The sequence below is a fragment of the Cherax quadricarinatus genome, chromosome 21 (genome assembly GCF_038502225.1).
Source record: "Cherax quadricarinatus isolate ZL_2023a chromosome 21, ASM3850222v1, whole genome shotgun sequence".
In the NCBI taxonomy this organism is placed as follows: domain Eukaryota; kingdom Metazoa; phylum Arthropoda; class Malacostraca; order Decapoda; family Parastacidae; genus Cherax; species Cherax quadricarinatus.
The window spans coordinates 3,893,500-3,917,756 of record NC_091312.1 but is presented as its reverse complement, the minus strand read 5'-3'; the positions used below and the strand labels follow the sequence as shown (position 1 = coordinate 3,917,756).

At 40.9% G+C, this 24,257-nt stretch overlaps 3 protein-coding genes across 8 annotated transcripts in view; 2 read left to right on the top strand and 1 right to left on the bottom strand.

Annotated features, from left to right (window-relative positions):
* Positions 1-2,410, top strand: part of Ptp36E (protein tyrosine phosphatase 36E) — a 360,518-nt gene extending 358,108 nt beyond the window's left edge. For all 5 annotated transcript variants that reach the window (XM_053777135.2, XM_053777136.2, XM_053777137.2 and 2 more), the window contains one exon: positions 1-2,410. This exon is cut by the window's left edge and continues 97 nt beyond it. The gene's annotated coding sequence lies outside the window, so the exon portion shown is untranslated.
* A 1,110-nt stretch (positions 2,411-3,520) lies between these two features.
* The window catches only part of sprt (PDZ domain-containing protein sprite), a 275,215-nt gene continuing 254,478 nt past the window's right edge, over positions 3,521-24,257 (bottom strand). For both annotated transcript variants that reach the window (XM_070087115.1, XM_053777134.2), the window contains 8 exons: positions 22,471-22,613; positions 21,817-22,002; positions 20,811-21,149; positions 20,351-20,460; positions 19,990-20,107; positions 17,190-17,343; positions 16,658-16,954; positions 3,521-5,480 (listed from right to left, as the gene is read on the bottom strand). In XM_070087115.1, the coding sequence (XP_069943216.1) occupies positions 4,725-5,480; positions 16,658-16,954; positions 17,190-17,343; positions 19,990-20,107; positions 20,351-20,460; positions 20,811-21,149; positions 21,817-22,002; positions 22,471-22,613 (2,103 nt within the window). In that variant the 3' untranslated portion in view covers positions 3,521-4,724. The remainder of the gene's footprint in view (positions 5,481-16,657; positions 16,955-17,189; positions 17,344-19,989; positions 20,108-20,350; positions 20,461-20,810; positions 21,150-21,816; positions 22,003-22,470; positions 22,614-24,257) is intronic.
* LOC128689062 (uncharacterized) lies at positions 8,685-12,393 on the top strand. The gene is made up of 2 exons (XM_053777133.2): positions 8,685-12,061; positions 12,189-12,393. The coding sequence occupies exon 1, from the start codon at positions 9,585-9,587 to the stop codon at positions 12,027-12,029; it is 2,445 nt and encodes an 814-aa protein (XP_053633108.2). The 5' UTR covers positions 8,685-9,584; the 3' UTR covers positions 12,030-12,061; positions 12,189-12,393.

Sequence of the window (24,257 nt, the reverse complement as noted above, 5' to 3'; positions counted from 1 at the left end):
TGTTTTTATTACCTTATGTATGCCTGAGAGTGCCCCAACGGAGCCAGGTATGCCTGAGAGTGCTCCAACGGAGCCAGGTATACCTGAGAGTGCTCCGACGGAGCCAGGTATATCTGAGTGCTCCAACGGAGAATGAACTCCGTGTAATTGTTATTGTTATTGATGTTCAGTTGTTATTTGGCTCACGAAGGCTGGTTTGTGAAGGAACGACATTTGAGAGAAGTGTCCAGTCTCTTACATAGAGAGACACTGCATTCTTAGAATGGTATCAGATGGTTGAAAAGGAGTGTTTGGTCTGTTACAGAGACAGTACACACAAAGAGGAATAGAATTAGACTGTTGGCAAAACTTTATGGAGACAGAGAGACACTGCACACTCTGAGAGACGGTATTAGGTACTTGACAGAAGTATTAGTTACAACAGACACACATACGTCTACTTAGGACATTTTATTGAAAGAAACGTTCCGTCATTGGTGGCTTTCTCAGTCCTAGGATTGGAGAAAACATCACCAGTGGCGAAACGTTTCCCGCATACTGTCGATACTGTCATGCCTTTACCCATAGTATTAGGAATGATACAGACAGGTAGTGCATACTTAGTGACGGTATTAAAGATTTGGCTGGTTGGTAAATTAATGGGGTTTAAAGCCTGTCGACTATACAAAGGTCAATAAGGTTCTATGTAACCTATTCACCACCAGTCAAGAATACTCTGATCCCTAAAATAGTGATTAAAGCAAACTCTGTACCTAGAGATGCCTACCTCTATATATATATACATATATCTTTGTGACAGTTGATAAAACAGTAATTGGACTGTTAGAGAGACACACCGAACACTTATAGTTAGGTATATATTTTCAATTCCTTATTAATTTTGTAAAAAGGTCACTATTTTATAAACCCAAGGAAATAGTCACATAATTTTGAAAATACAATAAAAATTTAACTAGAAAATTAATTGGCCCTAAACTTTCACTGGTGAACATATCATGGATTAATACGAAGTGAAGATAGTGACCCTATTTTCTGAAATGATGTATGTTACAGAATACACTTTTATATCTCTACAGCAGGTCAAATAGGTTGAAACATATTGATATATTAGAAACATGTTCAACACTTGTGTTGCACGTGTGTCTAATGGTTCTCTGAATCATTTGCTTACGTTTCAGGTTGAAATATGCCTCGTGTGGAGGAATGTCTCTCAGTGTAAATCATATCACTTATAACACAATTTGACCTTTTCCATTGCATCTTTTTTTTTTTTAATTGTGAGGCCAAAATAATATCCAAAAGATCTTGCTATACGAAATGCAACTTTAATAAGGCATATATATATATTGAGGCCTGGTTGTAATTTTGTTGCTGTTGAATTTTTTTTGCTGTTTTTAGGTTTTGGGAAATATATATTAAATATTTTTTGTTGTATATGTGGGACTGTGTCTCATGATACGATTTGATTTTATGTTTAAAGTAAATGATATCTTTGCTTCTTACGTAAACAATTGAGTTGCTAATGTTGATAATGCCAACCTTGGAGAAGACAATCTTTGACGTGCTAAGTTTGGTATTTCTTTGAGCTCAGATGTTAAATACTGCTAAGAATCAACTGTGTTGGTCAAGACAATGTTAGAAGTTTTTGGTGTATTCCATTGTATTATTTTGTACTGTTATGCAACACCCAGGTGGTGGACTTCTTACTGTGGCTATAGAACACAAAAGGAGAAAGTCTTCTCCCTATAACCTGAATAACACAGAATACCCAGGCTCAATATAACTAAAACATTCTACCTTTTGTGTGCTTGGCTAATGATAGAACAGTACATGCCTGTTTACGAAGACTTGTTTAAGATATTTTATAGATTTATGATATTTTGTTATGTAATGAAGAGATTATATGAGTATGTATATAAGGAGTATATATGTAGGATTCCTGGTGTACATTTAATAGCGTACATCACTGATGTGCAATTATCTTGCCAAGTATGCAGATTGATACTTATTGAGATGCAAAATATTTCGTTACTGCATTATAGCACAGTAATTTTTACCACAAGGGATTGTCACAGTAATTACCATGTTATGTTTGAAACTTGACCAAGTGTTTCCAAACCAACCATGTGAACCATGTTGAGTTAATGAGGGTTGCTAATGTTGCATGTTATCTATTTGTATATAAGTTATTTACCAGGCTGTTTATCTGTAAGAGAGCTGCTTGATGGAGTCGAGAAAGAAAGAGAGAGAGCTCCCTAACTTGAGACACTCAGCCCAACACAAGCATTCCTTTCCCCGTGTTTACCTGACCGTTCAGTTGTCTCTACCCCCGAGGATTGTAACTTCTTCCTGGAAGATAAATTAGTCAGTCATGAACCCTGAATCAACTACATTAAAGTATTGCTCAAGATTTCTGGAAATATTTATTTACCTTCTGAGACTATCTGGTGAATACTTGCATAAAGAGAGAATTTAGGTATTCAGAGGCGCTGAATGATCCATAGGGGTCAGCACTTTTACGAGAACATAATGTATGTTCTGACCTGCCATTAATTGAAACCAGGTCTCGTTGTACATCATTCCGCCACTGAGCCACTAGGAACCGTCGATACACAGCCACGCACATGCAGCTTAATCAAAGATCCTAAATTTACTTATACGTACTCTAAAATCTTACTAGAAAGAACACGAGGCTATATAAGTCGACTACGTGAGTATTAGTTAAACCAACGAGCTCAAGGAAGAGGTCTCGTGTCACATTTCAGGTTGATATCTCTCGGGGATAATAATGAACGCAAAATACCGTACTTTGCAAAGATACCTGTAGCCACTAGTTTCGCTAAGTATCAGCATTAAACTTCGATTGCCACCCGTACCTAAACAATGAGTCCTGATACAAAACTAATAAGCTGATCCCAAGTTCTTGTTGAGATGACAAAGATTAATAATTACGTCGGGCTTACTACTACTAAGTTAGAATTTTAAATTAATAATTGTTGTAGACTCTAAGGCTTAATAATTCAGGTATACCCAAGAAAACTGAACTTTACGGCTTATTTTCACTGAGTTCAGATTTAGATTTTCCTCAGGATTTGGCTCATAAAGTCAACATTTCTCAGTATTTATGTAATGTTAGGTAACAGAGGTAGAAGGTGTTAGGAGACTTGCCTATGTGTCTATGCCCACCCTTTCTGTTGTCAATCGATGGCACTGCAAGAAGTGGAGAAGGAATTTGTGGAAGACGTCTGTGAGCAACGCTGTCTTCAAGGTCTTGATGTCACCAGAATGGAAATGACTTCCCGGAAGACCATCCTATATCTATCAGGTCTATTCGTCGGATCTATTCCTTTACTCTCGCACGAACTGTCGACTTGTCACCCTACACATCCCTTTTTGCTTTCTTTCTGGAGAGGTTTTTGATCCAAGGAATTTGACTTATTGTCCTCTTCCTTGGATAGAACCCGAATGCCACCCATTCCCAAGACGTTATGTAACCCCTACGGACTAAGCGCTTCCCCCCTCCTGAATATAATCAAATAAATACATTTGACCTGTTGAACAAATAATTAATTCAATCATGATCATCGCTAAAGCCATATGAGTCATTCAGCGCAAGGCTAGTTGTGAAGGCTTGATCCTCCGTCTACCGAGCGCCAGACAGATGCGCTTCCTATTTATAATCATCTATATACACAACCGTTTCCAAGTTTTTCTTCCGACCCGCCATCTTACTTACCTTCCCTGCCTGCAACCGTTATTTCTTCCTCGAGATCTGTTCTTCCTGCTGGGAAGGAGGAGGAGGAGGAGGAGGTCCGCGTTGTCTTCTTCGCGAGTCAAAAGTCAAGTGTCTTCGCCTCCGATGCAAATCTGTAAGACATATCGCTGAAAGGTGAGGTTGACTTCCCACTTGTTTTCTGGATCTGCCGTTTCGTGTCTTCCGCTATGTCTTCCTCTACTCCTGCCTCTCACGAAGACAGAGACGCATTTTGTTGTTATTGTAGTCGCCAGGGAAAATTACCTACACGGGTGTGTTGTATAATGGCTCGTTCTTCAAGAATGTATATAATGACCCCTTCTTCAAGAATATACTTAAACGACGTGTATAAAACTTGGTCTTTATTCATTAGTAATTACACAAAATATATATATATGTATATTTACAACACGTGTAACAAAACTTTACACACACAAGCCGATATTGCAAGGAAAACTGCAGGAATGTCTTAAATTACAGGCTTCAATATTTAAGGTATATACAGTCAAGGATTTGCAACCACTCACATAGCTGTAAAAAATTGTCACTTATTTACAATTCATGAGAATGAGCAGATTTCAATTATTTTTTTTTTCAGAAGACTTCAGAAAAAAAAACTATTAGCACGTTATCATGAAAAAATTTCATAGGTCCTGGTATTTTATGAGTCAAGAACGTAGTCATCTCACATTCCACTAAACGAAGTTATTTAGTTTGAATGAGAATACCTTATTTCACCTGCAAGTCTTATTCTACCTTCACTGTTTCACTGGAGCACAGAGGAAGGTATCTCTTGTGATGTTCAGTTCTCTTAGGCCGGTTAGTCACTTCTCATCATTTTTATCTATTTTCAAATCAACTGTTCAATTCACATGCCATTAAGATCCTAATAACTGACAAGATGTGTTGATCAGAATACTGTTAGAGGTTCTGCAACGGCAGTTCCAGGGCTTAGTACATAAGAGTGTCATCAGCACCACTGTTCATGAGGCCGAGGACTTGTTGCAACACTAAGCGCTGAGGTTCGTGGTGCTGCGACAGGTGGTGAGTGAGGGGTAGTGAGAGAATAGTGGTTATGGTGCTGGGAGTGCTGGTGGTGATGGTGATTGTGGTTTCCGTTGTGACTGGGATGATGATTGTGTGAGGTGAAACGGGTGGCAACATGACTGTTAATCTCTGATCGAAACACATCGACCTCACTGTCACCTATTCTATTATTACACTCTAAATGAAGAGCGACATCTGGTGAGTGGCACCTGTGGTTGCTCTGGTGAGATACTCTTTCGTTGGCTGGTGTTGACGCCACACCCTGAAGGCTGGAACGTTTGCCCAGGCATTCTGCAGACACAGGACTTCCACTGATGATCATTCGAACACTTCCATCACCCTGGGATCTAGAGGCGTAATGCTCATGTCCTGGGGAACCATAGTTTGATCTGTCATGGTGTCTTTCGTAGATGTTTTCGTGGCTACGGTGAGTGGATCTTTCTTGACCTCGCTCGTATATTCTTTGAGATTGACCGTCGTTGTCCCTGCAGTGAATGTCAGTGTCAAGTGACGGCCAAGTCTGGAGAGCACTGTAGCGGGAGTTGGATGGTGTTGCTGCCGAGGAACGGGAGGTTGATGAGCTCTCCTCCACACTCTGTAGACTGGTTGTTCTCTGTAGACTTAGACGTTCAGGTTTCTTGGGTGGTATTGGCTTTGTACGTGACGGTGGCCGAGGATCCTGTAAGATCAGATGACGTCTTTAACACAGCCACCTCACAAAATAATTAGATTATACAAATAAAATTAATTTCATGTACTGTATATTTTGATCTGATTTGAAATGTATAAAATATGAAATATGTATATATATATATATATATATATATATATATATATATATATATATATATATATATATATATATGTCGTGCCGAATAGGCAGAACTTGCGATCTTGGCTTAAATAGCAACTCTCATCTTGCCATACAGGACAAGCGAAAATTTGTGTATGCAATAATTTCGCCAAAATCATTCTAAACCTAACGAAAAAAATATATTTCGTTGTGTTTGTTTAGTATTAAATTATTGTAAACAAATCTAAAATATATATAGTTGGGTTAGGCTAAAATAAATTGTTCTTGTTATAATAAGGTTAGGTAAGTTTTCTAAGATTCTTTTGGTGCAAAATTTATTTTTTTACATTAACATTAATGAAAAAAATATATCTTTAAACGTATAAGAGAAAATTTTAGAAAGGACTTAATTTTAAATGAGTTCTTGCTAATTGACCAGTTTTACATATTCGGCACGACATATATATATATATATATGCTCTCTGCCAATCCCTAGGTACCTTCCCCTCTTTCATACATTTATTAAACAAAAATACCAACCACTCCAACACTATATCCCCCCTCCCCCTGCTTTTAACATTTCTAACATGATCCCGTCAGTTCCAGCTGCTTTACCCCCTTTCATTCTACGTAATGCCTCACGCACCTCCCCCACACTCACAACTGGCTCTTCCTCTCTCCTACAAGATGTTAAATATATATATATATATATATATATATATATATATATATATATATATATATATATATATATATATATATATATGTATGTATATAATAATTTTACAATTAAATATATCATACAACAATGGTTTTAATTTTTTTGGCACAGTTTTGCCAGAGTAGTGGAAAATAATAATGTAAATAGTGTTAAAAATAGGTTAAAATAATATTTAAATTAAGTCTGCTGTTAATACAACTTTATATAACTGTATCATTGTTGAATGAGCCAGACTGAGCCAGACTGAGCCAGACTGAGCCAGGCTGAGCCAGGCTGAGCCAGACTGAGCCAGACTGAGCCAGGCTGAGCCAGGCTGAGCCAGACTGAGCCAGGCTGAGCCAGACTGAGCCAGGCTGAGCCAGACTGAGCCACACTGAGCCAGGCTGAGCCAGGTTGAGTCAGACTGAGCCAGACTGAGCCAGACTGAGCCAGACTGAGCCAGGCTGAGCCAGGCTGAGCCAGACTGAGCCAGACTGAGCCAGGCTGAGCCAGGCTGAGCCAGACTGAGCCAGACTGAGCCAGACTGAGCCAGGTTGAGTCACACTGAGCCAGACTGAGCCAGGTTGAGTCAGACTGAGCCACACTGAGCCACACTGAGCCACACTGAGCCAGACTGAGCCAGTCTGAGCCAGGTTGAGTCAGACTGAGCCAGACTGAGCCAGACTGAGCCAGACTGAGGCAGACTGAGCCAGGCTGAGCCAGACTGAGCCAGACTGAGCCAGGCTGAGCCAGGCTGAGCCAGACTGAACCAGACTGAGCCAGACTGAGCCAGGCTGAGCCAGACTGAGCCAAACTGAGCCAGGCTGAGCCAGACTGAGCCAGACTGAGGCAGACTGAGCCAGACTGAGCCAGGCTGAGCCAGACTGAGCCAGACTGAGCCAGGCTGAGCCAGGCTGAGCCAGACTGAGCCAGACTGAGACAAACTGAGCCAGACTGAGCCAGGCTGAGCCAGACTGAGCCAGACTGAGCCAGGCTGAGCCAGGCTGAGCCAGGCTGAGCCAGGCTGAGCCAGACTGAGTCAGGCTGAGTCAGGCTGAGCCAGACTGAGCCAGACTGAGCCAGGCTAAGCCAGACTGAGCCAGACTGAGCCAGACTGAGTCAGGCTGAGTCAGGCTGAGCCAGACTGAGCCAGACTGAGCCAGGCTAAGCCAGACTGAGCCAGGCTGAGTTAGACTGAGCTAGGCTGAGCTAGGCTGAGCCAGACTGAACCTGGCTGAGTTAGACTGAGCCAGGCTGAGCCAGGCTGAGCCAGGCTAAATATTGGGAACAGTATGAAGAGGCCAGGCGAGTAATTGTGAATTAACATTTATTTTTTGTACGTTTAAATACTGGTGGGCCCCGCTTATAAGAACATAAGAAAGCAGGAACACTGCAGCAGGCCTACTGACCCATGCGAAGCAGGTCCATGCCTCCACCCGGCCAAGAACAATGACCACCTAGTCAGGTCACTTCCACTTAAGGAAGGAACACGGCACCAGACCTTGTAGCACAAGCTAGTCAGGTCCAACTCACACCCACCCACACCCACTTATATATTTATCCAACCTTTATTTAAAACTGCACAACGTCTTAGCGTGTATGACGGTACTCGGGAGTTTGTTCCACTCATCCACAACTCTATTACCAAACCAGTGCTTTCCTATATCCTTCCTGAATCAGAACTTTTCCAACTTGAAACCATTGCTGCGAGTCCTGTCTTGGCTGGATATTTTCAGCACGCTGTTTACATTCCCTTTATTTATTCCTGTTTTCCATTTATACACCTCAATCATATCCCCCCTAATTCTACGCCTTTCTAGAGAGTGCAGATTCAGGGCCTCAGTCTATCCTCATAGGGAAGATTTCTGATACATGGGATCAACTTTGTCATCCTCCTCTGTACGTTTTCCAGAGCATTTATATCCATTCTGTAATATGGTGACCAAAACTGTGCAGCATAGTCTAAATGAGGCCTAACCAAGGATGTATAGAGTTGAACAACCTGAGGACTTCTATCATTTATACTTCTTGATATGAAGCCAAGAATTCTGTTAGCTTTACTGCGAACACTTATGCACTGTTGTCTTGGCTTCAGATTACTGCTAACCAGAACTCCTAAATTCTTTTTGCAATCAGTAGTATTAAGATCTACACTATTCACTTTATAAGTGGCATGGTTATTGTCCTGTCCAACATTTAGAACTTTGCATTTGTCTATATTAAACTGCATCTTCCACTTCTCCGACCACTGCATCAGTCTATTCAAATCATCCTGGAGTGCACTAATGTCCTCAACAGAATGAATTGGACGGCCTATTTTGGTGTCATCAGCAAATTTGCTTATGTCGCTCTTCATTCCGTCATCTATATCGTTTATGTAAATTGCGAACAACAAAGGGCCCAAAACTGACCCCTGTGGAACACCACTTGTGACGTGCCCTCATTCTGATTTCTCCCCATTTATGCAAACTCTTTGCTGCGTATTTGTCAACCATGCCTCTACCCAAGAAAAAATTTCTCCTCCTATTCCGTGTGCCTTAAGGTCGCCCTCGGGCAATTCTGAGCTCAGAGACCAAAAAATCGAAAAAATATGAAAAATTAGTTAATCTTACCGAAAAATAGAGCAAACATCTGGCAACATTTTGGTGTGCGTCTCGTGTCTGTACGATAATTAGATAAAAAGTTATCGTAATTATAAGAAAGATAACTACGTCATCACAGCGTGGCAACTCATGTCAAAACAACAACACGTGGACCAGCGCGTTCACGTCAACAATACCCCACACGTATTTTTTCCTTTTTTTTTTTTGGTGTATTTTTGAGCTAGTTCTAGTAAGTAGTAATTGGCAACCATCAGTGTAGCTGTGAGAAGGAGCTGCTGGTACTGGAGACAGTCAGTGCCGACGAGAAGTCTGAAGAAGGTGGAAGTACGTCGCTTCGTCTGACAGCTGTCAGATAAGATAAGATTTCGTTCGGATTTTTAACCCCGGAGGGTTAGCCACCCAGGATAACCCAAGAAAGTCAGTGCGTCATCGAGGACTGTCTAACTTATTTCCATTGGGGTCCTTAATCTTGTCCCCCAGGATGCGACCCACACCAGTCGACTAACACCCAGGTACCTATTTGCTGCTAGGTGAACAGGACAACAGGTGTAAGGAAACGTGTCGAAATGTTTCCACCCGCCGGGAATCGAACCCGGGCCCTCCGTGTGTGAAGCGGGAGCTTTAGCCACCGGGCCACTCCTTGGACCATCACTTTTTGCCTTTCATTGTATACTTTTTTTGTACACGATGCCTAGAAGGACTAAACATTATACCACGAAGCTTAGCAAGACGAAGAAAAAGCAGATGCAAGCAATGAGAAGGGCTAGAAAAATAGAAAAAGAGGCAGCTGCTTTGGGTGGTGACGCCATACCATCACCACCTCAGTCTTCTCAAGAGTTACTACTGCCACCACCCTCCTCTAAAGACGAATCCTTGTTCACTGCTGGTGAATTATTGGATATTTCAAAACGAGGGAAAACAAAGGATAAGAGCACAGCAAATGTGCCCAGTACCTCCATGGCCACCATGGCCACCGTGGCCACCGTGGTCACCTTGACAGCTTCTACTATCACGACTTCTACCTCCATGGCCACCTCCATGGCCACCATGACGACTACTACCTCTACAGCCACTACCTCCACGGCCAGTCCACATGTGGCCACCCCACGTTCACGAGGTCGACCTGTGGCCACACGACGTCCAGTTGGCCGACCCAAAGGATCGAAGACCAAAAGAGGTGTCACATCTGTGGCCAGCACCTCCATGGCCACATCTGTGGCCAGCACCTCCATGGCCACATCTGTGGCCAGCACCTCCATGGCCACATCTGTGGCCAGCACCTCCATGGCCACATCTGTGGCCAGCACCTCCATGGCCACATCTGTGGCCAGCACCATGGCCACATCTGTGGCCAGCACCTCCACTGCCACCCCAGATGTGGCCAACAGCTCCATGGCCACCACTGATATTGATAATAGTGTTGAACGTGACAGTGACAGTTGTGTTGCGAGTGACATTCCAGTGTCAACACCTGCACCTGCTCGGGTGTCAAGTGCCAAAAAGAGAGTGTCATTATTTAATACTATAGATCCTAGTAGCACTGACAATAGAATGATAATTCTTGATCCTAGAAAATTACATGATGAGATCTTCTCGCAAGTATTTTGCCCTGAGTGTTGCGTTGCAAAAATGAAGACTGTATATTATGAACATCATCTAGAGGGCAGTGTTGTTCTAGAGTGTACTGTGTGTCCCCATAAGTTGGGGGAAAAACCGAAGAAGTATAAAACAATGAATGTTGCAACTGGTAAAATGGTGTATGGGGAACTGTTAGCAGGTCGTGGATACTATTCATTTATTCGTAGAAATGCAGTGTGTAGTTTGCCACGTATCAGTCTGGAGACATACAATAAATATGCGTCTATGATAACACAAAAATCTATTGAGTCATGTAAGAAAATACTTGCCGAATCTAAGGACATTATTGTTAAAGAATATGGCAAACTGAACATTGTACCAGATGACGCAAAAATTCTTGACATTGATGTAACATATGACGGAACATGGCAGACAAGGGGACATCACTCAAATATAGGCATTGGTGTAGCTATAGATGCCTTGACAAAATTAGTGGTTGATTATCAAGTTTTCAGTAAGTACTGTAATATGTGTATCTTTATGGAAAATTCTTGGAAGAAAAAGAAAGTAACTAATGAGAAATATGAAGAATTTCGCAAAAGACACGAGCTTGAATGCAACATAAACTATACAGGAACCTCTGCAAAGATGGAAAGTGAAGCAGCGGTAATGATGTGGCAGCGATCACTTGAAAATAATTTGAGATACAAATCAATTGTGAGTGATGGTGATAGCAACACGTATAAAGCCATTGTTGACGTCAACGATGGTGAAGGTCCTTATCCAGGTGTACATGTTGAAAAAGAGGAATGTATCAATCACTATGCTAAACGTCTAAAGACCAGACTAACAAATTTGGTCAAGTCACAATATGTTGAAAGAGAATTGAAAACTGGGAGGAAGAGGAAGGAGTTTGCAATGAAGGAAAGGGGCATGTTGACCGACGTTATAATCGATAAGTTGGCATACTACTTTCAGAAGAACCTGCGAGAGAAGATCAATCATGATGTTGAAGATATGAGGAATTGTATCCTTTCAAGCTTCTTTCATTGTTCCTCAAGTGATGAAAAACCACAGCATCACCTTTGCCCAACAGGTGATAATTCCTGGTGTTTCTACCAGAAAGCAATAGCAGCAAACCTTCCTCCACCGTCTCACACCACAATGAAAGTACAGTTCAACCTGGAACCTAGATACTTTGAGGAAGTGCATAATATTTACAAAGACCTAACAACAGATGAAATGATGCAGCGTTGTGTAAAAGGTAGAACGCAAAACCCTAATGAAAGTCTACATCAACGCATATGGTCTTACTGCAGTAAAGCCCTATTTCGAACAAAAAGGCAAGCTGATTTCGCAGTCAGCCATGCTGTGGCAGACTACAATAGTGGGTATGTGAGGAGCTGCCTAGACATACCACTTGGCTACGGACGTTCAAAAGTGACTCAAAAACACCTTGAATATATGGACAAGAACATGCAGAAAATACGAGCCAGAAAAAGGAAGAAGAGGAAAAGGGGACAGGACACGTCCTATGAACCTGGTGGACATTAGATGATAATGTGTCCACCTACACCTGGTCAAAGGTATGTAATTCTTGTGGTTTTTTGGTGTATTTTTATGTATATAAATATCATATATGTGTGCAATTACAGCATCTGCGTACATAATCACTGGGAATGGGATTTTGAGCATTCATTTCTTTCTTTTCAGTTTGATTGGGATGGATTGTCATGACTGGCCGACCTCAGAGAACTTCAGGATGAAGGGAACTTCATGGAACTTCAGGATGAAGGGATCTTCATGGAACTTCAGGATGAAGGGATCTTCATGGAACTTCAGGATGAAGAGATCTTCATGGAACTTCAGGAATATTGTCTGTACAACCAGTTCTACTCAATAAATGTATAAAAAGGCACTATGAGTATTTTTACCCACTCTATAATAATGTTCAGGAGAAATCACTTTATTATTACGCTTATATCAGCTTATATATCAACTCTACGGCTTATTTATCTATCAGAATTGATCTAATATGATATAATAAACACTCTAAATAACATACAAACATGTTATATACTCTAGACTGAAAAAAATAGGCCATAATATGGCGAAAGATTATCGGGAATATTTCGATAAATATTGAGTTACTGCTCTCCATGTCGTCCCTCCGTGTCTGTATATTGCTCTCCATGTCGTCTCCGTGTCGTATTCTTTGGTCTCTGAGTAAGAGAAAACGGTGTTTTGAAGAGGATAACCGCACTAGAACATCAGTTTACTAAGAAATACACCCAAACAAACGCGATTTTCGCGAAAAAAAACAATTTTTTTTTTGAGACGGTGGGCCGGCCGGCGTTCTAGGCCTATATCTCGGAAGTAACTTATTCACCTTCAGTTCCTATTTCTGCATTTATTACTTAATTAAATGGAATAATATTCACAGAAATTGTAGAATAATGCTTTCTCTAATTGTGTGTAATGTAATTTGGAAATATTCCAAATACTTTCGGAGTTATGTGGGAGTAAAGGGCAGATTTTTTGCAGTATTCCAGGAACTAAAAAAATATTTTTTTTTTTTTAAATAAAGATACGTTATTTAGAGAAAAGGCGTTGCCTAAACTTCGTATAAGCATTGCTCTCTCGGCACCAAGTGTCCAAACAACCTTACGATGTCCCATATAGGAATAAATAGGACCCAAAGGGCATTTTTCAGCAAATCAGCCTTTTTCAGTCTTTTCTCAGTTGTCGTTTGAGGTATATTTTTGATAAATATTTTCAAGAATGAGTGAAAACACTTTGTCTTGTGCACCAAAACTGGAGGAAATCGGACGGTAAACAAAAAAGCTACATTTCTCGGCCCGAGGGCCTCAATAGCCTCTGATGTGGATCTCTATCGAAAGCCTTACTGAAGTCTATATACACAATATCATATTCAATACCAGGATCTACCGCCTCAAATACCTTAATAAAGAAAATTAGTAAATTCGTAAGACAGGAACGCCCCTTAGTAAAACCGTGTTGAGATTCATTTATCAATTTATGCCTATCGAGATGGCTACGAATTGCCTCGGCAATTATTGATTCCATAAATTTCCCACTATGGAGGTAAGGCTTATTGGTCTATAGTTCGAAGCTAAGGACCTGTCACCTGCCTTGTAAATAGATATTACATTTGCCATTTTCCACTTATCAGGCAAAATGCCAGTTTGTAGTGATATGTTGAAAAGAATAGCCAAAGGTTTGCAAAGTTCCTCTTTACATTCCTTTAAAACCTTTGCAAACAATTCATCAGGACCTGGGGATTTGTCTGGTTTTAATTTCTCTATTTGTCTGAGGACCATGTCACTAGTTACTGCAATCGTGCATAGTTTATTATCCTGTTCTACATAATTTATTATTTTTGGAATTTCGCTAGTTTCTTTCTGAGCAAAGACTGAGAGGAAGTAAGAATTGAAAATTTCACACATATCCCTATCACTGTCAGTGATCTGACCTGAGTTACTCTTAAGTGGGCCAATCTTGTCCCTAATCTTACTTCTGTATACCTGAAGGAACCCTTTTGGGTTAGTCTTCGAATCCCTTGCGACTATAGCCTCATAATCCCTTTTTGTTTTTCTTATTTCTTTTTTTATTTCCCCTCTTTTGATACGTTTAAAAAATGCCTCTCTTTTGACCAATGAGATGTTTTAATCTATTTTTCATCCATTTGGGATCATTTTTGTTAGATCTAATTTCCCTACTCGGAACAAAAATTGTCTGGGCAGCTAGAACTATGCTCTGAAAAACGTCATATTGGCAACCAAGATCACCTACCTGACCCATAGTCAGGACATCCCAATTTAGGCCACCCAGGCAATTTTTCAGTCCCATGAAATCAGCCAATCGAAAGTCTGGGGCAGAGACTTGATTGCAGTTTATTGGGTAATTCCATAACATATTGAAACTATGTGATTTGTGATCACTTTCCCCAAACTTATCATTAACCTCAAGATTATTAATTAATGAATTTTTGCTGGTAAGAACCAAGTCAAGCAGATTGTTTTTCGCTAGTTGGTTCTGTCACAAACTGTTCTAAAGAGCAATCCTGAACTGTATCAAGAAAGTCACGAGACTCAAGATCTCCTGTCAAATTTTTCCAATCAATTTGTCTAAAGTTAAAATCCCCCATTAACACAACATTTTCATATCTAGACGCCTTATGAATTTCGTCTCATAACAGCTTACTGCACTACCTATCAAGGTTTGGGGGCTTATATATCACAACCAAAATTAATTTTTCATGACCCCTCGAGAAACTGCAGCCAAACAGATCCTGTGTCCGATGTTTCTAATCTTATATCATGTCTAGCACAACAATTATCTCTGACATACATCGCCACTCCACCATCCTTCCTGATGACCCTATCAGTGTAGAATAGTTTATAACCCTTTATGATGCATTCAGAAAGCATTTCTCTATTCTTCAAGTTGAACCAGGTTTCAGTTATAGCAATCATATCTGCATTACCTGCACTTGACAGTAATCTTAGCTCATCTATCTTATTTCTTAGACTCCTACTAATTATATAGTAAACCTTAAGGGAGCTAGTCACTCGTTGCCCTCTACTATCTCTCTTTGTTGATCAATTGATTTGCCTTTATTAGGAACTTTATTTTGAATATTGTCTTTCAAACATATCCCTGAGGTATCCTGATAATATCTGCTGTTTCCAACAATAATACTGCAGCCTGATTGTTTCCCACAAACACCCATACCTCTATAATCTATCAGTTTAAAGTCCTAGACAAGTCACCAATTACCCCCTCAATCGAATTGGTTAATGCAACCACTCCAGCCCCAGAGAGATGAACCCCATCCCTTGCAAGTTCCTTGCAGTACCTGTCTAGCCAGCAATTTATACCAATTGCCCTAGACATCCATTCATTGCCCACTCCCCTTCTAGGCAAGATGCTACATATGATAAGGATCCCTCTCTTAGATCTGACTACTTCTATGGCTGACCTGCACCTATCCAGTAGTTCCTGTCTCCTGCCCTTCCCAGTGTCATTTCCACCATCACTAAGACAGATAATGGGCTTATTCCTTTTACCTGACATAATATTACCCAACCTGCTGACTATATCACCAACACCAGCTCCTGGGAGGCACACCCTCTGTCTGACTTTTCTATCTCTGTTAGAAAAAGCACAGTCCATATATCTTACCTGAGAGTCGCCCACAATCAGAATATTCTTACCTTGATTAACAGGGGAGTCAGAGGTATCTTTAAGCTCACTAACCACTGAAGTACATTCGTCTTGGCGAACAGAGAATCGATTTCCTACCTTCACATCGTCTTTGTTAACCCTCCTTATCTTCCTTCTTCCTGAACTGTGAACCACTTGCCACTTAAAGCAGCTGCCACTCTCACTGGTGGTAAGCATTTCCTCCTTACCAGCACCAACTATCTCACACTCACTCCCAGACACATCTAGGCAAAGCTTAAGCCTCCTATTTTCCTCCCGAAGAAGTAGAACCTCTTTCTTCAACAATTTAACCTGAGATTCTAAAACACTACAACAAGCCATGATGCTTGGTAACAGCCCACGCTAATACTCAGGCAGCTCAGGACAGGTATGACCACACGTGACCACTGACCTCAGTGTTAGGTTCTGGGCTACCAGTGTGAAGTTAAAATCGCTGTAAAGTGAAAATATTCTTTTTTCACTTTCAAACGCGTACAAAAGCCAGAACATGCTTACACTATCATATATTAAGTGAGCAATAAAGCTAGGCCTAAAATGTGCATGTACAGTACACCCCTTACTTCAAAATATTTTCGTCCTTAGCTTATAGTGAGTGGTGAATATATTGTAAGAAGTCTGAATAAATGAGGAATGGGTATAACTAAAAAATGCTGCATTAGCGAAACACTGTCAAGCGAAGCGCTGTAAAGTGAGGCCTGTCTGTACATATCTCACTTCAATAATTAATGCCAGAAATAAGCATATTTTTACTACTGTTCTTTTATCTTCCAAAAAACTAACTACTTAATATTTTAAGCATTTTAGAATAATTTTTGATGTTCTTAGTCTCCTGTTATTAACCTTATCATGTTATGTTCTTAAAAAATTGCAATGTGTTCTTTAATACTATATTACTTGGAACCCTGACTGCAAATTATGGTAGATAATTTGAGTACCTCGTTCTTGGAGTCAGGTCGTGGAGAGAGGACTCTTCTGCGATAGTCCGAGGTAGAGGTTGTTCTGGTTGAACTAACGTGGTTTACGTTGTCTGAGGCAGAGGTGGGTCTGGTTGAGGTCATGTGGCCCACGGTGGGTCGATCACTAGGGTCACACTGAGAGGAACTTGGAGAAGAGATTGACGAATCCGGAGACCTCAGTCTGGGTAAGGTTGGGTACTGTTGGGCTCTTTCCACCTGTCCAGTGCCCACCTCCGGGCTTGCTACTGCCAGCTTCTGCTCTCCCTTCTGGAACACCTAAGAGAACACCATTATTATTACTTTAATATTCTTGAGATGGGGTCGTACAGAACATGATCTGAACAATGCAAACATCTGTTTACAAACAACTCACAAACAATTACCTGATCAAGTGATTATATGGACTCGGATTATTCTGTTTTATTTTTATGTGAAGCACCAAACCCGCGTGGGTCATTTAACGTCGTTAACAGCGACGGATTTGGAATAAAATCATTGTAAAATGCTGCACCTGGATAACAGTGGCTCCTGGCTGTGAAGTGACGATACTCTCCCCGTTGGTGTGGTTGAGTACTGCCTCTCGAGTGCGACTCAGACTCGCTTGGAGCTCCGACACTTGCTCCTCCAGGTAGCCAATGCGGTGGTTCAGACGAGTGTTGTCACTCCTGAAGGAAGAAAGTTTGATATTAGGTATTAGAAGATATAACTGCAACCTGTGTAAATGTACTTTACAGTATCGTCTGCTGTCGCAAAAAAAAAAAAATCCTAGTTAAGTGAATTTCAAAACACACAAACTTCAGTCCTCTTCTGTTTGTGTTAAACCGGAGAATATTATAACTTTTAGAGAATATTCAGTAGATGACTGGCGCAGATAAGATATTAAGAGAGTACAATTGCTATAAATATACTGACAATCAATTTACAAAAATAGACATATTTGCAGCGTTAGAAGAAATAGTCAAAATACATATTCAAAAGATGCAAATGTGGCCATTTACTTAAATTAGGATATTAAAATGAATATACAAAAAGAGCGTGCAAGTAAAGATATATTTTTTTCATTTATGTTAATGTAAAAAATTAATAATTTTGTACCAAAAGAACCTTAGAAAACTAACCTAACCCTAGTATAACAAGAACAGTTTGTTTTAGCCTAAACCAATTAAATATATTTTAGATAAATTCACAATAATTTAATAAACAAACACAATAAACTATATTTTTTTCGTTAGGTTCAGAATGACTGTTGCGAAATTATTGCATACACAAATTTTCGTTTACCTTATTCGGCAAGAAGAGCGTTGTTTTTTAAGCCAAAATCGCAAGTTTTTCCTATTCAGCACGTGGGAGTTGACTGTGAGGTGTGGTCTAAGCCCTTTAATTGCCTTCCTTTGATGTATTACTTTCATAGTTCCTTGATAATGTGAGTAGTCACGAAAGCGCTTGGAATTTCACTACTCTTTCACAGTGGTTGTTTTGCATATTTTAAAATCACCTGTTTACTGTGATCTTATTGCATATATATATATATATATATATATATATATATATATATATATATATATATATATATATATATATATATATATATATATATATATATATATATACAAGGAATTCGCGAGAGCAGGCGAAATATACACAAACACTGATCTCTGGCTGAAGGAGACTCGAACCTACGAACCTTAGGACAAGGTACGCAGTACCTTGTTGGTGTATATTTCGCCTGCTCTCGCGAATTCCTTGCATTGTTAAAATGCAGGGGATGAGATGAAAAGCTGTAAGCCTTCTCCCTGAAAGCTGGCTGCCTTGGATCAAACGTGTAGCGCAAGCTACACGCCAAGGTATTGTCCAGTGTGGGTAGATTGGTAAAGCACCGCGTACCTTGTCCTAAGGTTCGTAGGTTCGAGTCTCCTTCAGCCAGAGATCAGTGTTTGTATATATATATATATATATATATATATATATATATAACCTTCACATTCTCACGGAAAGCATAACCTACAGTCAAGGTGTGGAGAAATTTTCTCCAGGAGGGGGGCATTAGCCCCCTTCAGCCCCTTTCAGCCCTGAGGGGCCCAGCCCTCTCAGAAGGGGCAAACATCTTGTTTACTGCTACAGCAAGTAGTTGATCCCAGATGCAATACGAGCATGTGACGTGGTCAAGCGACCGCCGCTCCTTGCAAGTGTAGTTTAATAAGAAACAGCCCATCTCTTACCTTAGCTGGACAATTAAGGAAAATCCTGCTCCCACTTTATTACCATGATAAAGATAGTGACTCACGAAATCGTAATGGCACGATTGCAAACAAACCATACCACGGGCGGGGATAGAACCCGCGATCAGAGTCTCAAAACTCCAGACCGTCCAGTGGCTAACGCGACGGTTTGGAGTTTTGAGACTCTCTGATCGCGGGTTCTATCCCCACCCGTCGTATGGTTTATAAAGATAGTGGACATTGTTGTCTATGCTTAAGACAGTATGAATCAAGCATTCTGCTTTGCTTTATAGAGGAAGTTTGGCAAGGAAGCAAAAAGTACTAGGTCAGCTTTTCCATTATGTTCTAGGGGTATTGCAGTGGCATATGAGGCTGTGAGGTCAGATTACTTTTGACTCTACTGAGAGAGACATTGACGTGCCGGGATAACCAACAAAGAACACTGTTCCGCGCGTTTTGCACAAAAGAATCTCAATAAACACTTACAGAGAAGTGTGATCAGCTTCTTTAGTGACATTATGGTGTGAACAATTATTGATGAACAGTGTAACAACGAGTGTTGCGATCCAACAGAGTGTAGTGCGACATTCTTCAAAGAACACTATTCTTCAATCAAGACATCGGATATCCGGGCATAACTACAGGTCAGATACATATACCCAGGTAAGTGTACTAACTCGTGATGTACTACTATTGACTGCGCAGTTGAGTATAAAGTTGCGAGTTAGTCACTTATCATAAACCCCGGTGATAAGTGGACCTTTGAGTCCACACAAGTAAGTGTTGTCAGCAATCAGTGTCTGATATATGCTGACATAACACCCCCTAGGGGTAATTTATAATCATACATAATATACTTTCTTTCAGCCGTTGACTTCGACAGCTTCTCAAGACCTCGCCTGCAGGGGCGGCTGTGCAGGCAATGAGCTGTCTTACCAAGCTAAGTTCCCCCTATATTTAATCTTTAACTTTAGCTGGTAAACCATTTCTCAACAATTTGAAGGTGTTACCTCCATATAACTTCATATAGTTTATAAATCTGTTAACTACAATGTTGCACTAGCATCAAAATATTCAATGTTAATATCTCACCTAAGAGTTTCCTTCTCCTTGAGAGCTTTGTCGAGTCTGGCAATAAGTTCTTTGATCTCTCGGGTTCTTTCTTCCATCTGTTTCTCATGACGTCCTTCAGACCTGCGACCAGCCGTACCTGGGGTAGTTAGAAGAAATATTAGTCTCACGATGTACTTTTAAAAGACAATGTATGTTACGTACTTCAAAAAGAGAGAAAAAAAACTGTTACTGGCTGTAAATCTATTAATATTATATAAAAAAATGTGGAACACTGCACGTTAACTTCATGGCATATTTTCTGCACACCGAATTGATCATGAGATAAGCATAATGATGCTGAATGATGCTGCTACTCTCAAGGGACACTGAGAGTACTTACCAGTGGTGGGTCTGGCGATGACAAGGTTGAGGTGAGACGATGACCCCATGAGTCTGGTGACTTGTTCCAACCCACGACCCACTACGTTCTCCCCATTCACCTCCAGCAGCCTGCAACACCAAAATAATAGAGAACATGCACAAGAGTGTATCACTGATTATTAATTTATCTCGATAAATGAAAATTGCAGTTGCGTAAAGACCTCGGAGATACGATTAAAATATTAAAAAGCCATCAGTATATATTTACGAAATGGAGTGACGTCATGCACTATGGACATAGAAAGTTCCATCAAAATTTATCATTCGTCAGTTTTATTTCCTTATTGCTAATTATTTATTACCTAAATATGTTTGTATTAACGTGACTTGGGCTCTTGCTTATATGACTCACTGGTGACAGCTTTTGGATACATTTTCCTTTATAAGCATGACCAAAATAATTCCTTTTTCTTTTTTACCTATCACCCTTTTTAAGTCTGGTGTCATCTGTGGCCCAGTCTATGACACAGCCAAGGGGCGGTCGAGGTGTGACATGGAAGGGTGGGTTGCCTGGCGTGTGAGGGATAGCCATGCTCATGAGTGTGGCACCACCGAGAGCAGCACCACCTCCATTGGAGGTCAGGAGGGTGTGCAGCGAGGGCTGCGACCCGAGGCCACCATTACAAGTGGAAGATGAAGGACTGTCCTGAAGACGGGCGTTAAGGACGGTCGATTCCTCCTTCAAGTTGAGGATGTTGAGCTCTTCCCTCTCCAACTCGTACTCCAGCTCCGCCGCACGAATCCTGACGTCGATGTTACTGGGAAGAGTTAATATGTTAAGGTATTCAGAGAGGTTTCGTTAGCGAGAAAGTAAACAGAATGAGGAAACCTTCATGGTTCTCAGGAAACATCTTGGTAAAATAAACAAAGAGGAAAGGACGATGTCATATAGTATATTGAATTTAAGTGATTAAAGAGGATGCCCCTAAATACATTGATTATCTAATACAGATACAAATTAATATGAATAACAAGAGGCTCATAAAATTTATGCTGTTCTTGTTACTCCTGACGGAACCATCATATAAATATCACTGTAATCAAAAAAGTGATAAAAGATTCACAAAACTAAAAACGTTTCATTCTTTGAAAAGTAATTACAACGCAGTAATTATTATATCTGCAATAATTTCTGTCCTATAAACTTTATAATTAATAAAAAAATGAGCAATTAATAACAAATTATTAAATAGAATATGGCAATATGAAGCTAAAACTCTTTCATGTCGCATATTTAAACATTCAGAAACTACCATTAATTCAGCATATTATGAACCCACTGAACAGTGAACCCATATGATAATTAGTCCACAGGACCAGTAGACCATTAAACAGACCACTGGATATTTAATCAACTATACGAACTGAGGATCATTAGCCAGCCACATCAGTACAAATGAATACTCGGTTCACTGATCTACTTACTCTGTGATGTCAATCTTTTCTAGGGTTAACTTGAGGTTCTTGATAGCAACCTTCTTAGCGTCCATCTCGGCCTGCACCTTGTTGAGTCTGTCCTGGATGCTGCGACGCTCCGTCTCAGAGATCACTCCACCTCCCTCCCCGCTGCCGCCCACAGTCCCGCCCAAGTTTGTGATCTGGGTCTTCAGCCTGCAGGGAAACACAGTTCTTGCGTACAAGAATTTTCATCTCTGGATTAATTAACTTTGTCACCATCTCAGAATTAGACTCCTGAATTCATGAGTTGCATTCGCCTTCTCTAGAGAGAAAAAATCGAAGAAAAAACACAATTTGATCAGTAATAGTTTTGAGAACCATAAAATGAAGCACCGGAGTGACCACTGATGGTGCCTAAGAAACTCACGCGGCTCAGTGCTTCCACTTTCCTCTTGACTATTTATTGCTCAGTAAGTATATCTCACTGATCAAATTAAACATGCCATTTGCAATCTGCTGCTACGTAAGCATCTGCAACAATCAACAATACTTTAAGACGTTGCCACACGTGCATTCCGGGTCTCCTACACGCAGACACACTAGACACACAAATATGTGTCTAGTGTGTCTGCGTGTAACTAACACACTAAACAAGGTTACAAAGACGATCTTGTTTCTTACGACTGTATGACGGTGTCCTTGTCCCTAAGGGCTTGATGGAGAGCGTCCAGCTCTCTCACCAGGTCCCTGGCAGCCCTTGGCAGTGTCTCCAGCAGCGCCTCCCGACGTCTCTTCCACCCCAGAGACACCTCGATGCTCGCCATCTGTTCAACACATTATTATTATTATTAATTATTATTATTATTAATAGTATTACAATGTATTTTAATTTTTATTATGATTATGTGGAGCTATAAACCAGTGTGAGTTTATTCAACGTAATTATTGATCTAGACTCGAATCTGCGTCTGTTGAACGTGAGATAATGCTATCTAGTGGCGCTTGGCGAGTGATGGTGAGTGACAGACGTGTGATGGTGAGTAATGGGTGTGGTAGTGTAAGCGAAACAAATCATTTAAATTGCAAATTGCAAATGTTGCCATGAGGGACACACACTTCTAGTGTTACAAGTATATCACTAAATATATCAGTGTAAAGCACACGGTTTTTGGCAGATCTGAACTGGTGTCTGAAAAGTGAGAGTACACCGTCCTGGCCACCAGGTCAACGCCAGCCTAACAGAATTCTCTCTAGCACCGTAGCACTGTAGAGCTGCGAGGCCACCATCTGTGACGCCACTGCCACAGTGGTGCATCCCAGGGCAGAATCAAGTTCTTGTCCCCTTTCATCATCTGTAAACTATGAGAACGTAATAGACGCTTGAAACTCTCTCCTCTCTCTCTCTCTGTCTCTCTCTCTCTCTCCCTTCCCGGTGCGGAGACATACAACTCTAGTGACTGTGATTGGCGTAATATGATCTGGTTATTATTACCAGGGTAGTGGTGGTAGTGGTGGTTGTACAGGTGGTAGTGATGGTAGTGGTGGAAGTGACCACGTGGTGGTAGTGGTGGTGGCAGTGGTGGTAGTGGTGGTGGTAGTGGTGGTGATAGTGGTAGTGGTAGTAGTGGTGGTGGTCAGGGAAGAGTTGTGGTGATTGTGCTGCGTGAGGGTAATGGTGGTGGATATAGGAAGTATTGGTGGTGGCGTCGATTGTGAGAGTGTGTGTAGGAAGTGTTGGAGGTGACTCTGGCGGTGGTGGCGATGGTGCCCAGTGGCCTGGTGGCAAGAGCTCTCGCTTCACACGGTGAGGGTCCCGTTTCGATTCCCGGCGAAGGGGTGGAAACATTTGACGTGTTTCCTTACACCGGTTGTCTATGTTCACTCATTAGTAAAATAGGTACCTGGGTGTTAATCGACTGGTGTGTGTCGCATCCTGGGACAAAACTGACCTAATTTTTCTGAAATGCTCTGTATAACAAGTGGCTTTCCATATAGTAGTATGTCAGTGATGTCAGCTAGACCTGTATACCTTGTACATGTACTTGTAGAAATAAAGATTATTATTATTATTATTATTGTTATTATTATTAGTGGTCGTTGTGGAAGATGATGGTGCAAGTGTGAGTGGTGATGGTAGATGTTAGAAATGTAGATAGATCTTATATTCTATAGCGAGACTCATCTTTTTGAGCACTAAGTTCCGTCTACTTGCCAGTTAGCATAACAGAAGGCTCTCTTCCCATCCTCCACCCCTGCCCCCCGCCCCGGAGACACTGTCCGCTCAGAAGCTGGCTGATGCCATTACCCCAACGCATAAAAAATATGCGGGCATGTTTAAAAGGGAAGGTGAATATTAAATATGGTTTGGTTCGCCAACACTACCCTGACTACCACAACCACTACCAGTGTTATCCTGCAGGCGGTCCATTGTTATCTGATCGTCATGGTTAACTGATCGTCATTTTTTT